General features: G+C 41.4%; 1 protein-coding gene across 1 annotated transcript in view; it reads left to right on the top strand.

Moving 5' to 3' along the window:
• Nucleotides 1–2,284: 2,284 nt before the first annotated feature.
• Nucleotides 2,285–25,552, top strand: part of LOC139290749 (semaphorin-7A) — a 30,961-nt gene continuing 7,693 nt past the window's right edge. Inside the window, exons 1-10 of the mRNA XM_070912604.1 lie at nucleotides 2,285–2,363; nucleotides 8,758–8,897; nucleotides 11,086–11,148; nucleotides 14,354–14,449; nucleotides 14,835–14,940; nucleotides 18,002–18,109; nucleotides 18,487–18,626; nucleotides 20,275–20,453; nucleotides 22,168–22,276; nucleotides 22,505–22,712. Coding sequence (XP_070768705.1) covers nucleotides 2,285–2,363; nucleotides 8,758–8,897; nucleotides 11,086–11,148; nucleotides 14,354–14,449; nucleotides 14,835–14,940; nucleotides 18,002–18,109; nucleotides 18,487–18,626; nucleotides 20,275–20,453; nucleotides 22,168–22,276; nucleotides 22,505–22,712 — 1,228 coding nt within the window. The remainder of the gene's footprint in view (nucleotides 2,364–8,757; nucleotides 8,898–11,085; nucleotides 11,149–14,353; nucleotides 14,450–14,834; nucleotides 14,941–18,001; nucleotides 18,110–18,486; nucleotides 18,627–20,274; nucleotides 20,454–22,167; nucleotides 22,277–22,504; nucleotides 22,713–25,552) is intronic.

Raw genomic sequence — 25,552 nt, 5'->3', positions numbered from 1 at the left:
TCATTATTTTATCACATTGCTAGTGTAAACAAACATTTAACAGCATTAGAAAACAATGTTAGACTTAGTTGATGATTTATTTATAATGTTACTCCCTGAATTAAATGACCTGTCAATCAATTTGAGAGCTTTAAAAAAGGTTCCAATCTGGTGTTTTTAATTTTTTCCTTTTGGTGGAGGGGTGATTGATGTCTACATTTGGTTCATAGACTTTTTGCCTTTAATCATTATAAACAAATGAATGAAAGAAAAAATGTCATTCATGCGATCCACTTTTCAGACTAATTCTCACGTCTCTAGATGAAAAAATAACAACAACAACAAAAAAAAGATTGAATGATGATGATTCCTGCACTGGATGCAAACTAGTTAATTAAGTCATTTTCCTTGTCTTCCTCTGAAGATGAAGAGCACGTCAGGTGATGTCACACAAAACCTTCTACGAGAGACAGATAATCAGAGCGGTGAGCTGCTGGAGGAGACAGAAGACCCCTGTTGTAATGATTTAGGAGGCAGAATCATTAGCTTTGAGTGATGAAACAAAAGTTGAACATCTTTCTTTTGCTGCCATCTAGTGGATGAAATTTTTCAACTCCAGCATTGGACCAACTGCATAATACAAAATGACATCACTGTTGAGTGAGTCATTGTGCAACAGACTAGAAAGTTTGAACATATAGAGGTGTCATCACCATTTAGCATAATGTTAGACTGATGTTATCCAAGTAAACGAGGCACGAGAGGAAGAAGCTCAATGACTAATAAATAAGATCAATGCTGTGAGTCAAAACATCGAACTAATACTTATTATCTATCGTCTAGCGGGCCTTCGACATTCAAATTAGCCATATACATGTGTTTATGTGTCATGGTAAAACACTTAACCCCTGCTTAATCTAGGCTAAAATTCAGCCAATTAACAAGGTAACAGAATCTCTTTTTACAGCTTTCATACTTTTCATGATTCAGGTTTAACGTGTTTGGTGAAATTAGTCAATTTAAAGGGCAAAATACATGAATTTGAAACCATGTAGAGTTTGCTCTTACATTTGTAAATAAGGTTTTGCATCCTTGACTGAACTCAAATGTCTTGATTTCAGGGGCAACATTGTGAGATGATTAAGGCATTTGAAAGATGATGAAAAAAAAGGGAAATTGCCCTTTTTACAGGTTTGTATCTACCAAGGACCCACCTGCGAGTGGCATATAGTGCATATACCAGTGAATATCTCTTAGTTTTTCAAAATAGCCTCACGCTGATTTTCCCTGCAAGAAGCTTGCTGCTCCCAAATGTCTGCTAGAAACCCAGCAGACGCTTTAGATGGTGCCTAAGACAGAGAGCAATCTCATGAAAACGGAAGCATCTGTTTTTCTGCTTCCAGTAACAAGCATTCACCATTTAGATTGGGTTCATTTTTCAAATTTGACTCAATTAACTTCACAAATGCAAACGCAGCAGAGCCAAACTGCTGATTCATTCCCATTCAGGCACACGGGCACTATTGACACATATTGATTAGACATTACAGTAGAAGCAGTTGCTGAGGCAATATCATTATTGGCTGTTGGTGTGAGGGCTTGTGTGCAAACATAAAATGGCCCCAAGAATGGGGCCATTTTATGGGACGATGCATGTAGGCTCATATCTCAAAATATCATGTGGGATTATGAAATTTAGTTATCCTGCATTTGCATAAGGACTTGTATCTCTTCATGTTGTTATGGTCTTGCATTTTTGTATTTCAGCATTACAAAATGTGAAATATAATATACAGCATCTTTCAAAAAGCTGGAACCTGGACGTGAAAATGATCCTCATTGTACAAACGGCTGTGAAATGAAAATGAGATGAATAAAAAAACAAGATGAGTAACACAATGTTAAAGCTGCAGTCATGCAAAAAATATCTGTGAAAACAATCTTTCACTATCAGCAACAGGTATGACGCGTAATTCTGCTGTTGTAAACCAAAAGTCATGTGCTTGTAGTCATTTCTTGCAATCCCACTTTTCATTCCTGCGTCCCTGCTGAAAGGCTACACTCCCCCCTTTGCCTTTTGTTTCCGAGGTGGAGCCTGATACCCCGACTTCTCCAAACTGAACTGCCGGCGAAGCAGACGGACAAGATAGGACTGGGACCAGCAGTCGGTGGCACAGATCTGGGACGCAGCAGATCGGGCAGGGACCAGACGGGCGGCTGCAAGGAAGAAGAGGGGCTTTTCGGAGGGCTTCGCACGGTTTAATCATTTTACAACCCGGCCACACGCGGGAGAGCTCCAGGAAAGATGAATTCTTTCGTCCTGCTGTCGCTTTTTGCCACGGTTATCGCCGGAAAGTCACCTCGGCTGAAATTTGTTGTGCACGGTAGGCAGCGCTGTATTTTCTGGTTTTAAGTCATTCAGCCAATTGTGTATGTCGCCAAGCAGGTTTTATTAATCTATGCGATGTGTGTGGTAGGTACCGGACTAATGAAGGGGTGAAAGGATGGAGGGATGAGTGAGTGAATCAATGCTGAGTTTAGTCACGAGGTGATGTAGAAATCTAATTCCCAGTTCTTCTCATTAACCCATGTTGTCTTGTCCTTAGCGAAAGCTGCACAAACAGTACCAATAAAGCCATATTGACGGGGGGCTGCCTCTGGATTAATCTCTGAATACCCCCCCCCGCCCCCTCCCCCCAGCCTGTGTAGTGAATTACGCGCTCCATCATTCAGGCCACGCACACATGTTCACAGGATATAACAGGATGAGCATCTGGAGGAAAACTAATTCTGCTGTATTATCTGAATGTTAATAAGATATCGAGCAGCCTTGAGAACATAACTTGAGTGTTTCGTCGCCAGCTTGGAAATGAATCTAATGTTTCCATTAAACGTCCAGGTTGCATTGTGCAGCCCACACACTCGCTCAAAGGCACATTTGAATGATTTGGATCTGATTTGTGCAACTTGTGGCTTTTCTGTTGGTCCTTTTGACAACTTGTGTGTCCGGTTTATCTCAGGGCACTACAAGTTCACTGTGTTCTCCATGCGCCATCGCTGGTTGTTTATCAGTTAGAGGCAACTAGGCTCTAATTGGCGACCGTCCCTCCACATCTTCACCTCCAGGCGCAGAATCAAACCAACCTCTCTCCCCTGCCTCCGGGAGGAACATGGCGCCAGTTCGCCCTAACCACACCGCGAGGCTGTGCCCTTTAAACACCCGCCTGTCTCCGCCGAAAAGCATCATTACTGTGAAATATGACTCTTTGGAGCTTGACACAGTCGCTGTAGCTCCCGCGTCCTTGCGGAGCTGCAATGCGGGACACAGCAGCTGCTTCACACTGCAGCAGAGGAGTCCGGCTCCGGGATAAAGAGGGCTGCTTTAGGGTAGCAGCCGCCATAAACACGTACTGTATATACATGTACAAAGAAGGGAGAAAGGGAGGGGAGAGCGATGAATGGAAAATTCCAAGCCGGCTCTTAGTTATTTATTCCACTCACGCCTTTTTACACCTCACACAGTCGTCTAATGTATTCAGCAATCAGCAGAGATGGGGGCTGCGTGTCAGAGTGTGTCAAGTTATCTGTATCTGTATTCCTCCCCTCCCCGCGGATGAGCACAGTACAAAACGCACAAGATGACGGCCCCAGACGTGCAAGTCATATCAATCAAACTCGTTGTTATGCAATTGCAGGGTGAGCTATAAATGCCTGTCCTTAGGGCGCGCACACACACACACACACACACACACACACACACACACACACACACACACACACAGGTAGAAAACTGTCAGAGGAAATCCATCAAAGGCCCAGTTTGAGCCTGAAGAGCAAAACCTTCCCAAGGAGCTGGCGCTGTTTCAGCACCACGGACAGCGCCGAGGTCCTCAGAGCAGCACGTCTGGCAGGTTCGCATCCCTCCAAAGAACTAAAGCTTGGGTTTAGTATTTAGGTTAAAATTGGGTTTAGTTTTAGGGTTTAAGGGTTAGGGGAATGCATTGCATTGCTTTCATTTAACATTAAAGTGCATTCAACCTCAGTAGGAACAAGATGCCATTAAAATTTAAGGTGCATCCCCCCCAAACAAACAACTAAGAGCATACAAGTGCAATACATTTCATGAAGGTTAGAATCTTTCAGGTTTTGTATGAACGGTTTGAGAGAGTTTAGTCTATCCTTATTGATGTAAATGGGAGGAAACATGTTACACCTCTCAGCATAACGCAATGCAATTCAACAGAACCATAAACGACAGCCTCCAAAACGCCCAATAAGTTGAATCCAGACCTCTAAAACACTCTCAACATATACTGATTATTAATAGCCTTAATGAAGGTAGGATTTGTTGCAGGTCTGCTACATCAACTGCATTCGTTTTAACCAGGTGTACTTAAACTGGAAATTGAGTGTAGGCCTATTGTATATATGAATAAAATGAAATAAAAAAACATCATGACATGCAATAGGCACGTACCATAGAAGAACACATAATAATGAGTATTGATTGATTGATTTGATATTCATTTGGAGTCATGATTCTGTCATACTGATGGATTTAAATCCAATATTTACTCAGCTCATAGCTCTGTTTTGGTCCTCAGCAACTCCTGAGAAGTACAAGTGGTTGAGCTGCTAAATGCTCCATTATGGTCTCCACCTAGTCTCCAACGTCTTCGTGCTGTTTGGTGCAGGTAGAGTAAAGAAAGTTAGCTTTTTCTTAGCTTTTTCTCTGAAAGCCGCTGCCTGCTGCTGGTGGACATCGTGTGACAGTGAGGCCGAACCGAAACAGTAAAGTTACGGGTCAGAAAACCAAAACAATAAGCTGAAAGATGCTAAAAGGCTCAGTAGAGCCGGAGGGGAACTTCTCTGTGGGTTCATCACTACAAGCAAACCCTTTCACTTCACACATTTGCCCTAATTACAGTATAAAAATATTGATTTGTGCATTAAATTTAATAAAAATAACAAAAACAATAATAATGTTTAATATTTATACGCACATGAGTGTGTGTGTGGGGATGTTTTATTCTCCTCACTTCTTTGAAGGACTGGATTAGGATTAGGATTAGGATTAGGTAGTGAAGAGGGTGAGAGAAAATGAAAGCCTGCCTTTACTGTATATTATGTGTGCACACCTCATTTGTGTCTGCTGCCTGCTTGACAGTAACAAAAGGCAGAGAGGCAAAGCAGGACACAAAGAGAGAGACTCTAAATCAGAGACATAAAGGAAGAGAAAGAGGAGAGACGTCAAGACAAATGCAAAGAAAGAGACAGCGAGAGTGAGTGAAGGACCGAAAGAGACAACAGCTCATCTCAAGCCTAATTTGACATATACAGCTGCATCCTAAATATCAGGACATTCTGACAAAGTTCAGCCATCTTTTGTGTTGACCTTCTCTCACAGCTGAAGGCTCGAACACCTCAATACAAAAACCCCATTGAACCGTGAGTCTGATAGATTTTTTTGTCAAGTTCATAATGGAGGACCTTGAGATCCATCCACCGAACAACTTTGCAGCGAATGATTCTATGTATATTAAATAGCAGCTGTTATGTGATCTGCTGGTGCCAAACAGAAAAGCTTTGAAAGCTTCTCGGCCAAAAACTGACTTTGCCTGTGCTGTTTTTTTAATATCCAGAATGCTGTATTCAAGTGGAAACTGTTCCCAAAAATAACATATGTGCTTTAGTCTTTTTTAATTAGCATTTCTAAGTGCAATTAGGAATTACTTTCTTTAAAAGTGACTCACTAATTTGAAAATGTTGTAACTTGGAGGACAAGGATTACATGCTCCCCTGAGAGTGAGGAACTCTTCAGCCCTTGATTTTAATGAAGCCTTTTTTGGAAAAACAAGCCAAAAAACAAGGCCGTTTTTCTTGGGTCCTGAAAAGCTGACCTTTTGAAAATTCAATCTTTTCACCCAGCGGCAACGATTAAACGTCTAAGGAAAAAAGAAAAGGAAACTGATGCTCACACATAGGAAGCACAAGAGAGAAGTTAGGAGTTCAAATTACATCCAGAAAGTGACATTTCAGTTGTTTATGTGTGACCCTCAGGAGACTGTGTTCAGAAAGACATGGAACAAAGACACTGTTAAAAGGACTGTACATTCTGTTCTTCTTGGTTCTGTGCTTTTGGTTATTTAAAGGGGCGAGACAGCATCTCTGACAGTCAAACACTTTGTCCAGTCAGGAGCTTTGCCTCGGTGGTGTTTGGAAAGTGCCTTGCGGAGTTTGTTTGTTATACTCAGTGTTGTTTACCTAAACGCCTTCTGTTTGTGTTTATTGTGGTTGCGCCTTGAGGCCTCTCTTATCATCATCAACATCTTAACTATATTTGCTTCATCATCTCCATCTTCATTTGGATTTTTTTCTAAACCTGCATTGTTTAAATCCAAGTTTTATATGCTAGCAGTCCTCTTCTTCCCTGCACATTATTGCAGGGAAGAAGCACGGAATTGGTACTCCGGATGACACAATATTCAGATTCTCAGTAGATCTTTATTATTTGCAAATAAATCATCAGCATTGAGCAGATATGACAATTTGGCTTAAGAGACAATATTCTTTCTCTTGTCCTTAGTACTTCAAAACATCTTCATCATCCGCCACCTGCACTTACTCCTTAAAACTCCTCCACACATCGCCGCCACGTCGTCGTGCAGACACATTATAAACCTTCTCAGAAACACAAGGGAAAGGCCTCAACCCCCCTCCAGGCTAAACTCTTTTATAATGAGTTTACTTGTATTTAGTTTCCCAACAACTAACATTGTAACACACTTAAACATTATAGTGTGGTTATATAACACACCATCTATTCATACTAGCATGATCAATTAAAAAGAAGAAAGCATGATTAGTAGTATCCTGTCCAAGTCAAGACAGCTAACAGCTAATCATGAGTATAAATGATTTAGACTTACTTTTGATTTGCAAAGATTCAATCTGAGTCCATGAAGCCTTTACAGCTTTGTCATGTCAGGCGTCTGATGGGGTTTTTACCCCTCCTATCCAAAAGGTTATCCAAACCAGGTCTTTAGTGCAGGTTTAAGTTTCACACAATTCATGCTGAAGAAAATTTAGAGAAGTAGCGTCTGTTTAACAGAAGATTAACATTTTCTCTGTTGTTGAAGCCAGACTGAATTAACTTGGGAAGCTATGATATTCGGCTTCTCAACTTCTAAATTAAATATTTATACCAAACTGTCTGTGTCAGCAGCAAACGGCGGGGGAGGGGGGGGGGGGGGGTCCTCTCCAGGTCGTCAGACAGTGAAATGAATATATATGTTATTACCTGAGCCATTAGCCACATTGGCCTTCCTTGTGCTTTCCTCACTTCTCGTACAAGCATCATCAATTAGATTCCTGCCAATCAGAGGGGCCACTGTTTCCATAGAAACTTAGTTGGTTGGCTAGCAACCTTTATCAGTGATCACCACCACTTCATCCTGGCTTTGCTGTCAGACTGGATGTCTTTTTTATTTCAGCGATGAGAAGAAAATCCTTACAAACACCGTGTAACCATGACCATACACTACATAAGCAATTCATTTCTTTTTATTCCTCCTTTTTTTTTTTTAAATCTCCCGGTCATGGCCTTGTTTGTAATATTTCATGCTTCTCAGATTTCATACAGTTTTATTATTTAATCTATTGTCAGAACAGGTAGCTGCTTGGTTTACTACAAAGCTTTTAAACCCTTCAGACTGGAATTTTCTGAAATGTCTCTTGACAAAAAGAAATATTCGACCGGAGAGACCAAATGAAAGAAAACGGCTGGCAGACCTATTTAATGGCTTGAAATTGTGATGTTTTAAAACCCCTTTAATTATACAGCATACATTATTAGACGTGGCTCCTCAAGATGGCTTTTTGTACACGTTCCACATGTAACTACAGCTTTTAAACAGAAGCAGTGATTTTAATCTATTTCTAAAAGCAGGCACAGTTGCAGTGTAGGTAAGTGTGAGTCTGATTGGGTGAATCAGAAATGCCAAATGAACTTTTGAGCCTTCTGGAGGTGTCCTGAGTGTTCAACCAAGCATCTGTGATGGATGTTGCCCACATGATTATTTCAGTGATATTTATGCTCCCACCAAATGCCCTTTTCATCTAACACCCAAGCCAGACTTCTGTAAAGGCTCCCTGTTTAATCTAAAACCACAAAGGGCAGTATCTTAGACGAGTGGTAAATCAAACCAGTACACAGCCAGGAGTTCTCGAGCTGGGTCCCATATTGACGGCAGATTAAATGTAGATTAAAATCCAGAGGTTTGGCTCTTTGCCATCAGGGCTTCTAGACTTTGATTCGACCTGCTGAGGGGCTTAGGCCGGCTAAATCTGGATCATCTTTTCAAATAACTTCCTAAAACTCAATTTTGCTGTCATGCATCAACCTTTTGTTATTGTGTTTGACTTCTACTATGAGTCTTTTTTATTGCTTTAACTGTTAATTTGATGAATTCCCTATCATTTGGACATTGCTTTTGAACTGTGAATGGAAAAAATGTTGTATATATTCTTCTTCCTTCTCCTTTTCAATTATTAATTTAGTAGTATTATTAATTAGTCACAGTGGAAGTGTTATGTTATTAAAATCTGAAATGGTCGCTGTTGTTGTTTTTTGTCTTGTTTTTAGAATAAATTCAATGGAGTTTGGTTCATTGACATTACTTAAACTTTATTACCCCAGCGCATATTTTCATTGCACAAACAAAAACATACGTTTTAACAAATAAAAATGTCTCTGATAGATTTTGTTATGATCCACAGAGCCATCCAGGTTCCACTTCAACAAACCTGAGAACTACATCAGCATGTACCACCAGGAAGGGAGCGACATTCTGTATGTGGGCGGCCAGGCGATGGTGTATGTGTTGACGTTCACTAACAGAGGGGTCCGCGACCTGCAGGTACGCCTTTTAGTTGATTTTGCTTATTTGTACTCAGATCCTCTAATACCATGTTTTGGGGGATTTAGAGCTGTAGTGTGAAAGAGGTTTTCCAACCACCAGTTGAAATACTAAATACTGCTTTAAGTCTTTAAGTCAGTCCACTCCAGAAGCCACTTTGGCTTGATTGACATCTCCCTGCAGGGCCTAATCGGGTTGACTAGTTAACTAAATGGAAACTTCCCTCAGAAGGTCCAGGTTTGATTCTCGGACGGGCACTGTAGAGCTGGTTAGCTCCCCCTTTGCTCCCCCCTCACTGTCTCTGCTGAGGTGCCCTTGATCAAGGCTGGTTGCACCCTATGGTAGTAGTTAGACATTAGACTGAGCTTTGGGAAATATGCTTACTGGCTTTCTTACAGAGAGTAAGATGTGAAGATGGATATTGCTCTCATGTCTATACAGTAAGGACGGAGCTGGAGAAAGGCAGTTAGCCTAGCTTAGCATAAAGACTGGAAGCAGAGGAAACATTTCTGCTTGTGCACAGATTAAACAAACAAGATATGTGTTAATCAGTGACGTATTGGTAGGTGTATATTTGAACTTTAGAGAGAGCTACAGCTTCCAGTCTTTATGCTAAGCTAAGCTAACCTGCTCCCGGGTTCAGCACTATACATAACACACAGACACGAGATCATCTAATTCTCAGCAAGAAAGTGAATACGCATATTTCCCAAACCGTCAAACTATTCCTTAACCCATTAGTCTCTGTGATCTTGTGATCAATTAAAGAACAATAAATGAATTATGATTTTAGTTTGTCTTTCAAATCTTAAGAAGAAGAGGGGACAAGTCAAAATCCAAGGAGTCAACCTGGCTGCAACCTGGAAAAGAGACGTTTGCCTGTTTGTTGTTTTAAAAGATACCATTGCATTTTAAATTACAGAACAACTACTAACTCTAAAACTAAACGTATTACTTTTAACAATATATATTCCCCCCCAACACTGTTTGCCCGACTCTGCTGGATGACAGTGAATATAGTTGCCCTTCTGCTGCGAGGGCAGAGAGGGAGATGAGACGGCCGGCCTGCCGCTGACCCAATTCAGAAGCTGAGGGCAGAGGAAGTTGGGTCATGCGTACGTTAATGAAGCTACACATATCTCTCCCTGTGAGGACTGAAAACATAATTCACTGAGCTAATAATGTCACCGTAGGCTCCAGATTACACAGTGTGTGGGCTACAGTGTTAGCACTGACTAGCCTGGCAAATTGAAGAGACTCTAAGCTCAGTGTTTCGTCCAAATGTGACTCTGCCCTGTTTGAATGATTGCAGGCTTAATGTTGGGTTTTCCTCTGCGGAGACAAAAAAGACAGATGGAAAAAACATTGGTTGGTGATGTGTTTGGCATTGAGGGACTATTTTGATGTTTGATGGTGTTTTTCATACTCACACTGTTAAGTGACATTTTGTTAGGGTGAGTCATTTCCACTGCTGGTCAGTTTAGTGAAGCACAACAGCGGAATAATAACAATTTTCAATAATTAAAAATAGCAACAGTAAACATCAACTCTTGGTGTCAGCCACTCAGAATGAAAGCGAGGGCTTCTTCTCTGAGATTCAACGATTGTAGTGGGAGACATTTATTATTAAAGGGTCAGTAAACTCAGTTATCTGCTTTGCAATGGAAAAACATTTGCTTGCTTGACTTAAGGGCACAACGCTCGTTTTCTCAAAAGGATAAAGTCATCCTGCCTCTTCGTACCACTCTTTCTACAGCTCCCCTCTCATGGTTTTGGCTTTTGGGGGTTGTTGAAAGGAATTCTGGGAAATGTGAAGTACAGGAGGCTGGTTGTGAGAACACAGGGGTACAACAAGAATGTAAATGACAAATTAAGTTCCTGAATGCAGTAAATATCACAGAGTGGTGCTAGCGACAAAGGCATAGGATTATGCAGGGCCCTCGTGTAAGGAGGGTTAGGGTTAACCCTAAAGATACTAGAATGGATAGCCGTGGATGCGGGGAGGGGCCCATAAAGAACGCCTATGTACAGGGTCCAGAATTTGGTGCTACGCCCCTGGTTAGGTAAGAAGGTCGATGTTTGCTGTGAGGATTGTGTTTTATCAGCTGCAGCAGGGTCACTGTTTTCATGCTGAAACAGAGCAGTGTGAAAGAACTTGGCACAAACTAAACAGTCCTTCCTCCTACAGATCCCAGTGGCCTCCGATCAGACTGCAATTGATACATGCAAGGCCAAGGCTGCACCACTCGAGGTAGAAGCTCATCGTCCTGTTTCTCATCATCATCATCATCTTTAGGTGGAGGGCTGTGAGGACAACAATGTATAGTTTTAATTCACTTATTTAGATTATGTTCATGTTAAGTTTTTGCTAGAGCTTAAGAGACCAATTAAGTCAAATAAACACAGTAAAAACATACAAGAAAGACAAATAAATACCTAAAAAAATGCTAATTTATACAGATGAGATAAAATTACACAGGAGACAGCTTCACCTCAAAACAAACAATGCACACTTGAGCTGTTGATAATTGCAGCGAATAACTCCATTAGATTCCATGGAGAGACTGAGAGAATATCAGGAGTTTAATACAATATTCAGCCTGAAATTATTTGGGAATGCTTCAACTTAAATGCTCCGAGGCTCAGGAATAATTTTAAGAAGTACAGGATACAGTGCTGCTTGCTGAGTCATAGAAAACAAAGAAATCCAAACGATAAAAATGGTCGAGTCTGGCAAGAGATTCAGATCTCTCGGTTTTTAAAGGTGTTTAACATTTTCATATCAATTAATTCCCACATTTATTTTGACACAATTTCATAATTACAGGAACTTAACAAGATCATTGACCCCTAATTTTCCATTTATACTCAGGGTCAAATTCTGCATTTGCGCAATAGCAAAATATGGAATTCATTTTCACATCTACTTTACCAAATGTAACATGACGTACGTTTGGTCAGTGCCCATGTCAGCACACACATCCATGATTAGGGGTCGAAGCCCTTCAGTCTCCAGTCCAGCAATGTCTGAAGGGCCTGTAAACTGTCAGGTTTAACAAAGCAGGGTTATTCTTATTTTAACACATACAATTCTCTGTATAGGCAGCATCCCAATTGTAGTCTATCGTGGCAACCATGAGCATGTTGTCATCAGGACAAGAGCTCTTTTTCAATTGGCTTAGAATCCTACCATTTCAGTCTTGCCATCCATATCTCACAGTTGTGACTATACATCCAAACAATGTGTTACTGGAGTGTTGGCACGAAACAAAGAGGACACTGTCTTTCCTGCGCAAACAGAGCTAAAGCTTCCAGAGAATCTAGCAGTGGCAGATGGTGGGAAATGAGAACGTCCTGAGTGATGCAGTAAATCTTCCCCAGTAAAGCCTATGGTGCTGGGAACACAAACAAACCTCTGGAGTGAGATAGCAGGTAGCAGTAGGTAGCACATCTAATTTGACTGCATTACCAACTATCTCCAAGTCCACAATGTTTTTGGATTGCCTGTCCACCTCAGCTTCTGTTTGTCCAGAGCACACACAATCTCTGAGAGCCGAGCCCAAACAACAAACACACCAACGGCTAATATGGCCCAGAACGTAAGAACAAAGTGTTAATTAAAGCTAATCTTAACTTTACTTTAACCCTACAAGGCCTCATCCTAAATGATCCAATCATCAACTCTCACCGGGGGGGGGGGGCTTTCAGGTTGAGACGAGCAGTGGAGCAGTTTACTAAAAGGGGGCACTCTGCCGATTTTACACTTACAGATCAGTTACTAGTCCCAGAGTACTAATCAGCTTGTGAAAACAGTTGTATAATGTCCTCTGGGGCTTGAGAGGACCTTTGTTAAGTCTGAGAAAAGTATTCAGGTTACTTCGTTTGACTTACTTGGCTCCAAAAGCACTGGACTTTAAAATGAGTCTCTCTCAAGTCTCTCAACTGTTAAATTATTAAATCTAATCACTGCAGTATCCTTTTAAAACAACAGCTGTTCACCCATTTTTATGTCAATGCCAACGTTTCTTGCTTTGCACAATATTGGCGCTTGGCAGCCATGGTACGGTCAAGGTTAATGTTAGGGGACAGTTGCTGTTAAGCAATTAAAACATTTGTTAAAGTTTAGGGAAAGATTGAGGTTACAGTCGATGAAAGGCAGCTCTGTGATGTAAACTCTGATCTCCTGCATGAAAGTCTGACATGTTACATGCCTGCACACCACCCCAACCTCCCCGCCTTTACTTACTGCCTCGCGTCTACTTCCTACATTGGCAATGGATGTTGGCTTTGGACATGAATCAAGAGGCACAGAATCATTAAATATGGATGTAATTCCTGGGGACACTAGGCTGGTATTCCAATGAGCATTGTTTGTTTGCAGTGTTGAGAGTTTCTTGCCAAGCAGTGCAGTAAAACAACACAACGTGATGCATCACAAGAATTTGAGACCAGCATTAGCCTGATCACAAATGAAGCTACTGAAGAAGAGGGCGGTTTGAGGTTGACATCAGTTATTGGTCCCAGTAAGGCATGTCTACAACAACACAAACTCATCTGTCGTCTAGCCCGAACCTAATTTAAACCTCAGTCCTAGATTTTAGTGTGGACCACGCAAAATCACTCAGCAAACATACCCAAACTCAAGCTATTTCTCTCAAGAACATAAGTACACAAAGTAAAAACTTACAAACTTGCATACACTAACAAACAAATTACCCAGCCTACCCGTCCGCCCACCCGTCCGCCTACATATCAACCTACACACACTTACACAAGCTCTGGCCCTGTTTTTTAGACTTTGTGATGTACTTCCTCCATCTCCAGTTTTCACTAAACTATCAGATTCTATCAGAATTTGTGACATGATTGTTTTCTAAAAAAGCATTGCTTTTACAAAAGACAACAATGTTGACTCAACATTTGCCCCTTAAGGTTGCACTCTGCGTTCATTTTCATCTTCCATCCAGTAATATCTTAGTAGTCCATTTTCTGTACTTAATGAACAAGCGTTGCATATGGAGTATTGCAGTGCTGTACTGCAGGGCTAAGCCTCCCGTGTGCTGTCTGCCAAAAATGTTCAGAGCATGGATCGCCTCCAATTTTTCTTAAACCGCTCTCTCTGAGCAATCCGCTTTTTCTCTCGTAATCTGTTTGGTGTTGTACACTCGCTTTGATTCTCTATCCCTCGATTCCACCTTCCTCTCTTCCTCTGTTTGTTTTTCTCGATCCCTTGGTCTCTCTCTTGTTTTCTCTCTCCCTTTGTGCTGTTTTTTCTTTCTCTCTAATCACCTTTTCACAAATTCTACACTGTTTTTCCCTCTTTTGTCCCTCTGTTTCTGCACCCTCTCTGCATCTTTAATCCCTTTCACAATCTGTGTACTTCTCTCCCTTTCCCGCTTGCTTCTGCCTCATTTTCTGCCTTTGTTCCTCTCATTTACTGCCTCTTTCTCTCGCAGCTGGAGTGTGATAATTTCATCACCGTTATTCAGAAAGTAAACGACACAATCATAGTATGTGGAACAAATGCTGGAAGCCCCAGGTGCTGGATGCTGGTAAGAGTTTCATCATACAAATTCCTTGAAATGCTGTTATAGTATTATTATTATTATTATTATGTATTCTTAGGAGCTGGTCCTCAAGTCTAAACAGTCTCAAGACTGATTGTAATTAGCATTTATTTATTTGCTCACTTATTTCTTCTGCTGGTTAGATGAAGGCAGAGCTATGTATTGTTATGGACGATGTTTTCACTCAGTAATGAATGTGTGCCCCCACGGATAAGTTGAAATTTCCTAAACCCTGTCTGGCGGCAAAAGGATAACTCTGAGTTTTGGGTCTTGAGACAGTAAACTGTAAGATGTATAAAACATAATGATGCATGCCAGGAATGAGTTTAAACCTCCTCCAGGCTCAAATGTCTCCTCCACCTCGCTGCAGGTAAATGACACTGTGCTGACTGACGTCCAGGGCAACGGGCAGATAGCGTCGGCCTCTGACATCTCACCACCCTACCCTTCCCAGAGGTCCATCAGCTTGCCCGCAGGTAACAAACACAAAACACACTTACTCCTGTAAGCAGACCTCCCTCACTGGGAGTAGAAAGAATAAAACCTTACAAAAACAGAATTACAGATTATTCAAGGTTCAGGATCAGCAAAGGAAGACACTAACTATCAAACTGGTTTGTAAAAATGCAAACAAATATTTGTTTACTGGCAAAGATGTCAGTAGCATTATATAGCGCCTCAATTCTCTAAACTTAACAAAGAAGTTATATTAACCCAAACTGCAATACTTCCCTAACCTTAACTGTAGACATTTAAACACCACCATGATCCCTCTTAACCCTAGCTAAGTTGGTTTTTGTACCTACCTTTTTTGTAGCAGTGATTTGTGATGGTTTTTGAAGCCATCAACAAACGATGTGCTACTGACAGGGGCGTCAGATCAGACAACACTTACATGAGTCTCTTATGTGGGGAAGGAAATTACAAACAACATATTTTGTGGTGTAGTTTGGGAGATTTGTTGATCAGAACTGGAAGCTTTTCTCTTCTATTTTGGACTAGCATGTCAAAGTTCAAGTTTAGCTCAGTTGTCACAAGGAAAGCCTCTGATCAGGATTATTCCACTCAAAATAATTGAAGATTTTGCCGTCATAAAATGCTGGTATGACGAGGCCCAAATAGAAAGACTCAAAGTAATCATTACTTAAGGAAGTAACAAATGAGGTAATTGGGGTGAGTTAAAGAATGGAGCAGTTTTTCCTGATTTAAGTCTCACTTTAAAAGCCTAACCTTCCTTTCCCCCCAAAGGTGTCACTTTTTCCAAATGTCTTATTTTGGAACAAAGCCATCTTCAACTCTTTATATTAACTTTTCTCATTTGAGTCGGGAGCAGCAGAGCGACACTTGTGAGTCCCGGGCTCCCAGGAGCAATCTGTCTCTTATTATCACTCTGTATTCATAATATGCAAATGAGTAGATGCTTTTATCAAAAGTGCCTGACAATATTTTAAAAAGCCAATCCTCTACAAGATAGACACGTCTGTCGATTTTAATAGATCGTGTAGTACTCGGCCGAAACGTGTACTCTATTAAGATCTATTACTGAAAATAACTCTCCATGCTAATTGGTCAATCAATTTTTGCAATGAGAAACATACTTCTACTGTGTTTCTTTCTCCTGTGTTTAGAGTAAATGTTGGGCTAGCTTGTATGTGTGTTTTCATTTTGTACATCACACAATTCTTCAAATTAAACTCAGGAAAATCATTTCTGAGTCACAAACGCTTCTTCTGTGTGAGTTGAATAACCTTGATATCAATTTTAAAATGAAAGAAACCTCACTAAAGTAAATAAATGGCTGTTGAATGAGGGATGCAGTTGACTACACAGTTGAAGTCTTTATCTATCAGTGTTCATAGTCTTGGTCTACCTACAGTATCTAGCTGCAAAGAGAACTGGAAACGTTAAAGTGTTACTGCAAAGTCAAGTGAAATCCATTTTTTTAATTATCCCCAAATCACAAATTTGTCTAGTATAAAAGTGCTGTCCAGTATAAAACACTGTCTATCCTTAGACCGTTGTTTCAGATACGGAAAAACTCCCCCTGTCTTGTTCCCCCTTGATGCCCACCCACGCCCAAAAAACTTTAACAGGAAAAAAAATAAAAGAAGAAACTTTAGGAAGAGCCAACAACACAGGGTTCGTGAGCAGATCATATATGCAATTTGTTGAGTGTAGCATCAGCAGGGGGGTCACACCACCCTGAGTGCCCAACACACAAAAGTCAGCCATCTGCCACTGTGCATTCACATGGAAGAAATCATGGAAAACATTTATAAAAATGGAGCTGTTGTTCAACTGACTCCTGGACGCTAAAGAGAAAAGATGGTAGGGCTGAGCGGTGGAAACTAACCAGGCAAATTCTTTTTAGAATGAAACATAATAAAAACCAAAATATCCTTTGAAGTCCTGGTGGTTTTGATCAGGTAACAAATTCTCTGAAGTAGGATCAGACATATGTATGTGTGTAGATGCCCTGCAGGTTTTGTTTACTTCCATTACCTCCCCAGTGTCGAGGTACATACATACGTATTTCAGCAGCCTCAGTTGGTGCATCGTACCAATCATTGGTCAGCGCCAATCTTTTCAAGAGTTTTATTGTTTTCCCTCCAGCATCACAGGTCTCCTTATTCAAAGCAGCCACAGTTGGTTCGTTTTGCCACTCAGCGATGGTGAGAAAGGTTATATCACGTGTGATAGTGCATCTATACTGGCAAAAATGACCCCCTGTAATTTTATGTAAATACAGATCTGCTAATAAAATGTTGTGTTTTGCAAATAAAGCTCAGTTGGACTGAATAAAAGGCAATTGTTAGGGGTGTAATTCATCAATTTCACAAGGTCACCACATAGGACTTCAGTGCGTTGCACCTCTCCACAGGGAATGGAACTCCTAATTGTGTGATTATCGAGAACAGCAAGCTACCATTGACTAAATAGAGATGTTTCAAATTAAACCAACCTTTCAGTAGTCACAGTGCATGCTGAGGGACGGACAAATTGTCTCTCTGTTAAACCTTCTAGTGCGGACGGATTGTTTGTAGAGACACTCAGAAATTACTGAGAGGTTAGTTTGCGCTGCAGGATGCTCTTCGAGATGAATCGATCAATTGTTGAAGCAACGAGCCGGCCCTTCGCTTGAGTTGAGCAGCATTCTAATAACGATTTGTCCTAATTAAGATGCTACAGCCACGATTTCAAATGCTTCCCCTCTGCATTGCTATGGAGACAGAGCTGTAAGTGGGGTTATAACAATATGGTGATGCAGTCGGCCATTCTGCCTTCATGTCTTCTTTGCTCTTGCTCTCCTCCCGTTTTTATTCCGTCTTTGGTCTCTTGGGCCTCCTTTTTTCTGTCTTCGCTCTCCCTCTCTGTGTTTAATGTTTTCTCCCTGTATCTTCCTCTCCTCAAGCTTCAGTCACTCCACTTCTGTGTCGCTCCAGCCTCTCTTCCTCTCCCTCTGAACCTAGTGCCTTTTCTTTTTTTACCCACCGTTCACCCTCTCCTCTCTCCGTCTTTTTTTCCTCGCTGTCTCAGATGGGAGTCTGTATTCTGCTATGTCGTCGGTGGCGGGTCACGCCGGCTCGATCCGGCGAACGTTTGGCTCCCAGAAACTCCTGAAGACGGAGAACATTTGGCTGCTGAGTGAGTAGGAGGAGGGGAGTCAAGCAGAAACCGAACAGGTTTAGACTAATGAATATGGAGATGGTGGGTGGTGCTCTCTCTAAATCACCCACTGTCATTCCCATGGGAAAAATAACATGTAGGTGTATTGGCTGTCACTGTGTTTATGGTTTAAGTCACGTTATTTACAGCAGTAATATTGCAAAGCAGAAACATATCCACTGAGAGCAGCCATTTACACTCCTGTTGATTCTCACAATTCTCACAGAGTTTAATATTAGCAATATGTCCTTATAACAGTAATGTAACCATAAATTAAGACTACACTGGAAGATGATATTGTTTGACCCACAAGACTTGAATATATCTCAATGGACATGCTTAAATCTCATCACCAGATCCGCAGTTTGCCGGTGCAGCCATAATCCCGTCTTCACTAAAGTTCAAGGAGGAGATCTACTTCTTCTTCAGTGAGATCAACAAGACAGCCAGAGTGGACGAGGAGCCTTACAGGGCTCGCATTGGCCGAATCTGCACGGTAAAAATCTCACTTATATGTGGGATAAATCCAGGTCTTTGCATGATTCTAAACTGGTGGTTCCCAACATTTTTCTACTCTCGCAACTCTCATCATTGTGAGCTGTGCAATCAAAGAGTTCTTTGCCCTCCTCAGATTGTTTCATTTGAATAATTTTTAGATGCCTGGAGACTCTGTACGTGCTTTGACAAGAAAAACCGCTGGTTTGAACTAAAGAATTGAATGCTTCAAAGTTCGAACAAATCCCAAATGTGCTGAGTGAAGATGCAACCTAACCAAATGATGAAGTACTACTATCGGTTAGAACATGTAAAGTAGACAGTAGAAAATACTCTAAACTCTAAACACGTTAGGTGCACGTAGATTTAGAAACATTTTGTACAGTTTAACTGCTGCTTCACTTCTCTGAATAAAAACTTGTAAACACTTTCCAGTCAGTGATACCAAAGCAGGTGTTTCCCAATCAGATGTCAAAGGCAAAACGCCTGCTGCCCTGTGTGATTCATGACTTACCTTCTGAATTCATCTTGACAATTAATCTCAGATAAAGTCACCCAAATCAAAAGATAAATAAGAGCAGAAAACTATACTTTCATGGTTCATATAATGCTAATTATTTTTGCTAATTAAAGGAATATTCCAACATTGTGTTACACTTCCGAACTCAAACGTCTTTGTGCTCTCACCAGGAGTTAAATGTGAACATCTTTTTCTTTTTCATCGCTGTTCACGTGTTAATTCGTTAGCTTTAGAGCTGCTGGTAGGTGCATTTTATTGCCTTTGGACGGAGCGAGTCTACAGTAACTGTTCCCCCCTCTTTCCAGTCTTTCTGCTAAGCTAAGCTAATTAGCTGCTGGCTGTAGCTTCATATTTACCCTTCAGACATGAAAGTGATATTGGTCTTGTCTAACTTGTCTTGACAAGAAAGCAAATTATTTCCCAGAATTTCAAACTATTCCTGTAAGTAGAGAAAGGTCCAGGATTTGTTAGCCTCTGAGAAATCCAAGAATCACCTGGTATTTCTTAAGAGTTAGGAAATAGTGCAAAGTCAGCTCATCACAATGAAGACTAGAGGTTAACCGGTCCTGGACCGATCTCTCCAAAGTGTATGCTAACTTCTTGCTAATCCACAATGTTTATTTTCTGTGTTTCGTACATGTAAAATAAACAAGACATTGTGTAAATAAGACAGCTTTGGAGTTCTTGGAAGGGACCTAGAGTTGAGAAAGGCTTTATATGCTACCAGTTTTTGTATCAAGTTAAATTAAACACATCTTTGACCAATCTCTCCAGCAGAGTCCAGCAGTTCATTCATTTGTATGCTAGCTCCTTGTTAAACTACTCTGGCTTGTTTCCTATTTTGCTAAATACACAATGTGCAAATAGGCCAGCTTTTGAATTGCTGGAGGAATAGCTGTTCCACCCGCCTACAGTCTTTGTGCAAAGCCAGGCTGCACACATCTTGGACCAATCCGTCTACTGAATGCTCAGAGTTAGAACAAGCAAAGGCTTTATTATCGTTATAAGGGAGGGAAAGGGAGCCCTGGTGTTCTGGGTCGGGGTCAGCGTCACATCTTGGCAGGGAACACAGAGTAAAATTCAAAATCAATTTGGGAAAACTGGCCGCCATATTTTACGCTATTTCCAGGTGGATGAAGGGGGCATCAAAGCCCTGCTGGCAGACTCATGGACCACCTTCATGAAGGCCCGGGTGATGTGCGGTGCAGGAAACACTCAGCAGCAGTACAACAACATGAAGCAGGCGGTGGTGCTGACAGCGCAGGACAAGAGGGCCGGGGTCATGTACGGCCTGTTTTCCAACGCATGGTGAGCTGGAACATATTGCTTTGATATCACAGTTTAATTTAATTTTAATATTTTAATATTAACATCTGTGACTGCAGATGAAACCTGATTGGAAACATAACAATTTATCGCTTGTTCAGTTGTGGTGTCTTCACACGTTTCGACACAGTATGGTGTAATACCTGTACCGCATGCTGTCACTGTCAGAAACGCCCTCCCATACAAACCACATGCGTATGTGTTGCCTTTGGACAGTATACACTTATTGCAGGGGCTAAGCTAACACGCCACAGGTGACAGACACGCTCTTTACCGTGTCTGATCAATCAAAGTCCGAGGCAAACCTACGAACACTCAGCTCATTTATTCTTCTTTGTACACGTCGTACTGCCCATTAAACTGGAACATGTTTTTGGCAGTAAACAAGTAAACAGTAAAACTCAGACCACGAGTAGCTACTGCTGCACCTGCGGTCAAAAACTGTTTCTCTTCCGGGTGGAACACCTGCCCAAAACAGAGATTTACACAGTGAGACCTGACACATCATTCAGTTGACAATATATATTATGGCTCCTACACTACACACACCTTTTATACCTAATACCACAGTTGAGGATGTATAATTGTAGTATTGAGGAATTCAAAGGAGTAAAATAAGTAAGGTTGTAAACTACTGTACAGTATAACCATGGAGTATACACGATATAACCAAACATAATCCAGGGCTCAATATTGATTTAAGTCAGACTTAATATTGACTCAGAAATTCAGAAAATCTGTTGGGTCTGTCAGGTTCACACAACATGCACATAATGCAATAACACAATAAAAGTAGAACACAGTAACTGACACTCATCCACCCACACAGCAGTACACACCACATACCAGCATTACCTCCTGACACACACACACACACACACACAGACACACAATACACACCCACACAAGTTTCTCATTCTGTCCGATTTTTGGAAAAACATATTTGTTCACAAAGTTTGCGATATCAGCTGTCGCACGTCTGATGATACGAGTACAGAACAGATTGTGGAGTCATTTGTCAAGACGTTGTAATTGTTTACCAAAAGAAATACTGACTCACTTTTCTAATTACCATTAAGTTTTCAAACTGCAGCGCACACTGAGGTAAACATTTGTATTGCAAGTTTACAGCTCAGCGACAGTATCATACAGGTGAAACTCATTTTGACAGATTCTCATTTCTGTATTTTTCTCATGTTGTGAAGTTGCGTCGCTTTGTTCACTGAAAAAGAATTAAACATCTGAGTGCAGGAAGGACTAACATTAATTGTCCTGACAAAACTCATTTCTAAATTTGATCTATTTGTAGGTGACAGTTTACAATACTAAACATTGGACTGAACAATGTATCACCAGTGAAACATTAACAGCGCCCATAAGAAGTACACCGCCGTAAACCCCAAGAAGTATTAAAGTGAAAGGAATTAAAAAAAACACAACAGTTGGCCCAAAAATCTCTTTAATTTAACTGATCACAAATATTAGACCTGTTCAGCTGCTGACAAGGGATAGCAAGTAGACATGAGTTCGCTCTAAGTGGTCCACTGCCCTAGAACGAGTCAGGGATTATAGATATTCACTGTTTTAGGCCTCTGGGTTGGCTGAGGATTTCAAGCTCTGTCCCTACATGTCCCTCATAACCACTTTCCCTGCTTTTATTGTGGATGTAATTACGTTTCTCTCTGCCTTCGCTCAGGGGCAGAACAGTGATCTGTGCTTACTCCATCGAAGATATTGACCAGGCCTTCTCCACATCTAAACTGAAGGGCTACAGCAGTCCGTTCATCGGCAATCGCCCTGGGATGGTAAGAAAAAGAGATTTTTTTTTTTATTATTGTCACACCAATCTGAAAAAAAAAAAAAGTGCAATTGCATGAGTCAGCCTTTATTTCAGAGGTGAAAAGATTGAAGGGCTGTTTTTGAAAGGCATGAATTAATAAAAGATAAGCCATTTCGAACTCTTTGTCCGAGGGCATTTTGTTTATTCAAGAGCCCAGCCTTGTCTGAATCGATTACATCACTTCTGCTCTTAGTGTGTCCGCAAAAACTCGACAGCAGGAGGTCACAACGACATCAAGAACCTCGGGGTGATCAGATACCACCCGGAAATTGAGGATGTGATCCGGCCTGTCGGTGTGGCTCCACTGGACCTGCCCACAGATGACCAAATCGCACACACTGTGGCGGACATTGTTCTGGCGGTCAATGACGAGCACTACAGCGTCCTGTACCTCGGAACAGGTGTGTGTGTGTTTATGTGCATGTGTCTTATGTAGCAGCAGCGCCCTCTTTCTGTTTCATTATCGAATACTGGACGAGTCCACGCAGTTGTTCACTGTGATGGAGAGCGGTGATCGTGGTGAACGTTGCTCCACAGAAAAGCAGCAGATAACTGAGCCTTTTTTCAGCTCGCCTCATGTTGTCTTCACACTCAACAATCTCTACTGGACTTAGAAACTTGTAGGAAAGAAATAAAAGCAGCCCAAGCTGACCAATCACTGTTCTTGTTGTTAGCGCACAACTGCAAACAACTGCTTTAGGGTCAGGTGTTGGAAGGGTGCATGGGGAAGCCGCATTAATCATTTTGGTACACTACAGGGCAGACGGACTCCTAAACAAGCTGGCAGACATATAGCCATGCCGTATAAAAGCCTTAAAACAAACAATAACCTATAAACACGTCCAGGAGACACAGAACAACATCTTCATCCCAATGGATTTGTGTTTGTTTTTTTAGCTCTGGTTTGGTCTCCTCCAAAAATCAGACCCTGGAACAATGGTCGACAAGGTCTGGGTTGAAAAGAATATCTGGCTCTTTAGCTCCTAGATGTTTATTATCGTCATCAAGTCGCTAACTTGGTCTGTCTGCCTTTTGGTGCTGTGCAGGTAGTGTGTTTTTTTTTTTGCTTAGAATAGCTGCTGGAAATGGTGTTGACGAGAGAAGTGGGACTGAACCAGACATCAAATGTTCTGAAAACCAAAACTATGAGCTCAAGAGACCACTTTAACAAAACACAGTCATCTGATTCATTGTTCATATAAAAATAGTGAGTTACATGAGAGCACTTGTTTACAACCTGTCTGATGGTGTTTCCGCCCCCGATGGACTCCATTGTAGCACTGTTGCCTTAATCCCAGATCTAAGAGTTAAAGGACTCATGTCCCAGCACCCGCTTTGTTTCTAATGGTTTGTTATTTTGGCAACAAGAACGCATAGAGAGGGGGAACATCCTAATTTCTCTGCCACCCTACACTTATATATAAGTGCATGTGAACCCAAGGTTATACCAGTTCAGCAGGGCAACACTTACGGCCCAGCAGGATAAGAAAAATAATCATAAAAACATCACAGGCATTTGATTAATGCTCTTATACTGTGCAAAAAAAAAAAACAACTTAAAAGCTGGAGGATACGCTTAAATTCTTAATTCAAGCTTAAAGATAGTTGAAAATTGACACAAGGTCAAAATCTATTCCGTTCAAATCTATTCAAACGACTTCCGGCCTTCACACGACTGTTTCTATTTGATCAAAGCAGCAATGCTGAGGCGCTGCTGTTGCCCATAGCAGTTACTCCAAAAATTGCCTTGTGCCTCGGGGAGATTACTATGGCAACCATCACAAGTCATATACTCATGTGTGTATGAGCGTCTCACCACGCTGAAGTTCACAGAAGGATGAGCGACTCTCATCTTTCTGAGCCCAATTTCTCGCTCCTGCAGTGGATAGGTGCTTGTCATTCATCAGGCTTTTCTGGGTTGGTTCTATTAATAGCACATGGAAAACAACTATGTGTTAAAAGAGACAGGATGATGGCCTCTCGCTGTGGGCTTTACTAACTGTGTCAGTAATAGGAAGGAAAGGATGGAGAGCTATGAACAGCCATGGGTCTCTGTGGTGGCCTAAAAAGAAACTGGAGCAGTTTGAGTCGCACTGGTATCTGAGGCCAGAGGAACAGGTTGTACTGGAGATCTGCTGTTCCACACTGACTGAACGTTTCCTGTTTTTTTGTATTTTCGAGAACATGGCGTTGGCCGTCGCTCCTGAATATTTCTGCTCCTGTGTTTTGTGAAAAGAAACGCACACGGCTTTGACTCCTCTGATCTTTTCTGAATTCCGGCTTGATCGCGTCCCTTTTTTTTTTTTGCTCCTGTTCAATATTGCATCACCTTCACTTCAGGGCACCAGCTATAAATATTCACAGGCTTCTGACAAGTCAAGCTCATCAATCTGCATAATTACAGTGATTACAAAGATGCTCTTGTAGCGCTACAACTGATGGAGAGAGGCTCTCATCTTGAAATAATCCAATCTTTAGTGAGTGAGGCAGACAGACAGACAGCTCCTCATAATGGATAGTTGCATTAGAGCAGTTTAAACCAATAGAAGAGTTGAAGTGGCGAGCCAGAGTCCACCTCCGGACCAGTGACAGTGAAATCGAAGCAGATGCATTTTGGGTAGCTCTGGGACATTAGTCTTCCCTGGTGATGGAAATTCCAATAAATATCCTTCACACAAACGAGCTCAGAGACACAAACCGCATAGTTAATCTTTGTCCAAGAAAAAGCAACGGCTGAGCAAATATCACTCATATTCAAACAATAGATGAAGGGGATGAGATCAGCCTCCCTGTGTCAGAGACCAGTTAAAGCCTGAATTCACACCCAATCTATTTAACGCTGCTCTATATTGAACTTTGCTGTAGATGCAAAGCAGGCCAATATGTGACACACGCATAAATCCAAAAGCTAAACCAAATGTATTTACCCGGTCAGTGTGCAGATTATGGCAGCCATTTTCCTCATCATGTCTCCTCCCCTTTGATTCTATTTGCTGCTCCATGGCTTGGACCTCATTTCATTTTTCGGTGGCACGCCGCTAATTTAAAGAGATGATGAAATGAGAACTGCGAACGGAAGAGATAAATAAATAGAGCGGGGTGAAGATAGACAGACACAGAGTTAGCTGATCGTTCATTTAAACAGGTGGTCTCATTGAGGTCAATATCTCTTTTTCAAGAGGGACCTGTGTGCAAGCGTGAACATGCACAGTATCAGCATAGACACTCACAAAAACAACAC

This window comes from Enoplosus armatus, chromosome 9 (genome assembly GCF_043641665.1).
Source record: "Enoplosus armatus isolate fEnoArm2 chromosome 9, fEnoArm2.hap1, whole genome shotgun sequence".
Taxonomy (NCBI): domain Eukaryota; kingdom Metazoa; phylum Chordata; class Actinopteri; order Centrarchiformes; family Enoplosidae; genus Enoplosus; species Enoplosus armatus.
This window is presented reverse-complemented; position numbering and strand designations above follow the sequence as displayed.